The sequence below is a fragment of the Helianthus annuus genome, chromosome 11, assembly GCF_002127325.2.
Source record: "Helianthus annuus cultivar XRQ/B chromosome 11, HanXRQr2.0-SUNRISE, whole genome shotgun sequence".
Taxonomy (NCBI): domain Eukaryota; kingdom Viridiplantae; phylum Streptophyta; class Magnoliopsida; order Asterales; family Asteraceae; genus Helianthus; species Helianthus annuus.
The window spans coordinates 126,461,514-126,466,165 of record NC_035443.2 but is presented as its reverse complement, the minus strand read 5'-3'; the positions used below and the strand labels follow the sequence as shown (position 1 = coordinate 126,466,165).

At 38.3% G+C, this 4,652-nt stretch overlaps 1 protein-coding gene across 1 annotated transcript; it reads left to right on the top strand.

Moving 5' to 3' along the window:
- Positions 1-3,240: 3,240 nt before the first annotated feature.
- Positions 3,241-4,367, top strand: LOC110932859 (histone-lysine N-methyltransferase SETD1A-like). The gene is made up of 2 exons (XM_022176112.1): positions 3,241-3,987; positions 4,035-4,367. The coding sequence occupies exons 1-2, from the start codon at positions 3,241-3,243 to the stop codon at positions 4,365-4,367; spliced, it is 1,080 nt and encodes a 359-aa protein (XP_022031804.1).
- The last annotated feature ends 285 nt before the right edge of the window (positions 4,368-4,652 follow it).

The window sequence follows — 4,652 nt, the reverse complement described above, 5'->3', positions numbered from 1 at the left end:
CGCGACTTCGGTTTGCAGTTCTTAGATACTCTGATCTATGTGGACAATGAAGCAGCTATTAACATCACTAAAAATCCGGTTCACCATTCTAAAACTAAACACATTGAAATCCGTCACCACTTTATCCGTGATTGTCACGAGAAAAAGTTAATCTGGATTGAACACTTGCACACCGATGATCAGAAAGCGGATTTTTACACAAAACCATTTGACAAAAAGAGATTTTATTATCTTTTGAAATTGAACGGGATGAAAAATCTGCAGTCTGGGAGGGTTATAGAATGTGAAGCCGAGTTGGGCGGCGATCTGACGTGTACCATGTTGTGTTGTCAACTTTGTTTATACAGTTTATTTTCTGCTTTTCGATAAAAACAAAAACACAAAAATATATTTTTCTTTTTAGGGGGAGAAATTCGCAGAAAAATACAAAAACATGATAAAATTCAAAAATCCAAAAACATTAGTAAAACTTCAAAAAGAGTTTGTGTAGAATAGGGGAAATGATAGTACATCAGCTAGACGGACACAACATGCTAAAGAATTGTAACGTTTAAAATGCAATTAAGCAGTCTCGCTAAAGATGTGCCAATAGGTTTTTGCAAAATCAGTAGATCAGTTTGGGATATAAACATAAAATTTACTTGCGTCTACGTGGGGAACACCTCCAGGATATATGGGTAACCCCCAAAATCCTGTTTGAAAGGTCCCGTATTCTGAGATACTAGGTCTTTATGCTTAGTGATATCTGGGGTATTATCCCGGGACTTCTGCTGTATGGAAATACTGACCTAGTCCCCGGATAATGCTTTACGCATATGCTTTACTTGTAAAGCCTCCCCTCAGCATAAAAAATGATGACACATTGAAAAATGTTAATCATGTGCTGTTGTAATCAAAAGATCCTCTAAAGGGGACCCACCGTAAAGTCGAAGCCGTCATCTCTCTGCGTATACGGAAGTATCGACCTGAGCTCTCACGGCCCTCGCAATTCACCCCATAACAGATATCATCTAGGTATACTCACCTGTAAGACTGAATACTGGGATCCGGATACAGGAGTATATACTGAGGTGGGACACATGTAGAGGTTTAAGTCCTAAAACACTAATTCTGTATCCTGGACAGATTGAAAGTTTTGTGAGAATTTAAGAGGATCAGTATATCAGCAATCTACGCGAATTGTTTAAAAGCTTGGTATGAAATTATAGCTTAACGGTGCTTGTGTCTAGCCGGCAGCTGATATGATCTCCTAACACACTCACAAAAAGATTGTATGTACAGTTTTCAGTTTATCCAGTTAAAAATCCAAAAAGATTTTAGTTTTCATCTTATTTTCGACAACCGACGTTGGGAATCGGACGATCAAAGCTTAGTGCAGATCATGTCTGTGTTTGATGAGGGCTGGGTAAGCAGGAGATTCTTAAATAGTGATTGGTACTTTGTTTAACAAATTGAAAAGTGTTTGAAAGTTCAAAATGTTCAAAAGTTCATTAAGTTGAACTGTTTCAAAACGAAATATCAGCGTACTTCATAATTCGGTCAACCAAGGTCATTAACTTGGACTTGGTAGGCCAAGCAGTTGACCAAGGTCATTAACTTGGACTTGGTTAACTGGGTGTGTCAGTGTTTAATCAGGAATGTGTTAAAATGTTAAATTTTTGAAAAACATGTTCTGATTTCGCTCATAAGTACATCTAAAAGGTATTTCGCTCATAGATGCTTCAATGTCTGATTTAGCTTGTATGCTCAAACGTGATTTCGCTCGAGAGGACCATTGGTCATCAGGAGCGAAATCAGACCGATTATATAAGCCAGTTGATTTCGCTTATTGTCACACTTCTTTGATTTCATTCATCCTACATCTCTCTCCAGCGACTTGAAGCGAAACCCTGAAAACTTCGTTTTACAACCGAATTGCTGCCCATTTTTTTACAGATCTTGTTGTTTTCATAGTGATTAATCATGGGCAAGGTTGTTTGAATTCTATTTTGACCTAAATCATGCTCTATTGAACTGTCGGCGACTGGTGTTGAATGAAATGTAGATTTAGGGTGTTTAACTGTTAAATCAGAACATAAACCTAAACATGTGTTGTCGTAATATGATGTATTTCATGCCTTGAGTCTTGTTTGATCAAAGCTTCAGTGTATAATGATGATTGTCGATATACAGGATGTATTTTCTTAGATCTGTGGTCTTTTAATGGACAAATATGAAATCAAAACAAAACCTAAGTGTCGGAATTAACATATTCACAGATTAGTGGGTTCAATTTTGGGATTTGATGAGTCTTTGAGTGTTTGATAGTGATTTCGCTCCTAACTGTCATGTTGAGTGATTTCGCTCTTAGTGTTCTTGGTGATTCCGCTCTTGTGTACATAATTGGATTTCGCCCCAAGATGCATATGTTGTGATTTCGCTTATTGTGCACATCAGTGATTTCGTTTATAAGTGTATCTTGTGATTTCGCCTATAGTGCACAATTCTGATTTCGCTTTTGGTGTACTTAGTGTGAGTTCACTTGTAATTGTTTTGATGATTGAAATTGTTCTAAGTAATATTGATTCATGTTATGCTGTTTTTAATGTGCAGGGTTCCAGTGTGATCTTTGATCCTCTTCATAACAGTTGTTGTGATTTGGATATGCAGAAAAACCCTGAATTAGCCAAGTTTAGTGGTATTTTGGAGTTTATGGGCCGAGTTCCAATCCAGAAAGCACTTGCGGATCAACGTCCATTGTACAGATCTCATATAGACCATTTTTGGAAGAATGCAAGCTACGATGATCAGAACAAAGTAAGTTCTTCAATTGTTGAAGTGCATGGTAAAAATGAGAAGATACTTGTCACTGAAGCACTTATTCGAGAGGTTATTAATTTTCCGGATGAGGCAGAGTCGCCAATAAGATTTCCAGAACGAATGGTGAAAGGCTGCATGCTCAGGATGGGTTATCAGGGAGCATTGAATGTTGGGAACTATTTGAAGTCGAAATTTCAGAAACCATACAAGTTCCTTATTCATTGTATTTTGATGTCGCTTAGCCATACAAAGGGGAGTTATGATACAATGCGCGACTATCAAATGAACATGGTTACTGCGTTAGTGCTGAACAAGAAGTACAATTTTTCGCATATTGTATTCCACTACATGACAGAGAATATCACAACGAAGAGCAAGACATGGATGTATCCTCGATTCATGTAGATGTTGATCGATCACGACTTGTTGGTGCAATCACATATGAGCAACGATTCGCTCAAACAGCTTGCGAGATATCATCCTAATCACCCTGAACCAAAAGTTGGTGCTGAATTCTTCGGGTTTATAAAGGATGCGAACTACGTTGATCCTGATCCAGTTGATCATAAAAACTGGAGAAACGAAGAAGAGATGAAAGAGGTTGTCTATGCTGAAGAGCTGAAAACTCTTGCGGAGTTTAAAAGCATAAAAAATGAATGGTTTGTCAAAGAAACAGGGAGGAGACGCAGAAAGGCCACTCCTAAAATTCAAGAGGGTGAAGGGTCGTCATCAAAACCAAAGAAAAAGCAAAAGAAAGCAGCAGAAACGTTATTGATTGATGAACCTGAAGAAGATGAGACAGTGGTAACTGCGGAAGATGATCTGTATAATGCTGGTGAAGATATGATGTTTAATGTTGATGTCTTGGAAACTGGGCCAACAGTGACTGCTGAAGTTGAACAAGTTGTTAATGTCGAAGCTGGAAAAGAAAAGGTTATTGATGACATTGAGGGTGATGATGTGGATAAGAGCACTACAAGTTTTTCGAGCTCTTCAGATGATGAGATTGACGAGACTGAACGTTTAAGAAGAGTTCAGGAAGCAACAGAACAAGAAAAATTGTTGAGGAAAAGAAAGAGACAGGAAAAGGATGATGATGATGATGCTTATGTTCCTTCTCCAGAACATGTTTTTGAGTCACAATCTCCTTCTGTCGGTCGAAAGAAAGCTGGAGCTCGAAAGAAAGTCGTATCTCCAAAAATTCGTAAAGTTACACTGAATTTAAAATGCCAAAGATTGTCTTAAAGAAGAAGCCTTCCAAAGAAACCTGGAAACCACCAACACCACCACATGAGCCAACACCACCTCAATCACCACCACGACAACCTACACCTCCACAACAACCTTCACCACCAAAACAACCAACACCACCCAGACAACCATCACCTATACATCTTTCACCACTACATCTTTCACCACCACCACGGCAAACCCTTCTTACACCGCAAGAAATCTTTCAAACACCTCCACCCACTCAAATTCAATCGGGTTCTTCTAGCAAAGGTCTTTACACTCCTCATGATAGTCTTGAAGACATTGGAGATTTCGGTTTTGCTAATGATGAATAAGTGAAGAAGTTGGAGAAAAAGATGGATGAAGTGTTAGATGAAAACAAGAAATTAGCTGCTGAAAACAAGAAAGTTGCAGATCGTGAGAGAATTCTTGAAATGCGTGTGAAGAGGTTGGAAGGTGATAACAAAGAGTTGTTGAAAAATATTGACTCTGATCAATCAGAGATTGATATTTTGAAGGTGAGAGTTGCTGAGCTTGAAGAAGAAAAGACTCGAAGAGATGAACAAAACGAGTACTTCAAGATGAAAAACAAAGAGTTAGAAGCGGCTAAAGCATTCAGA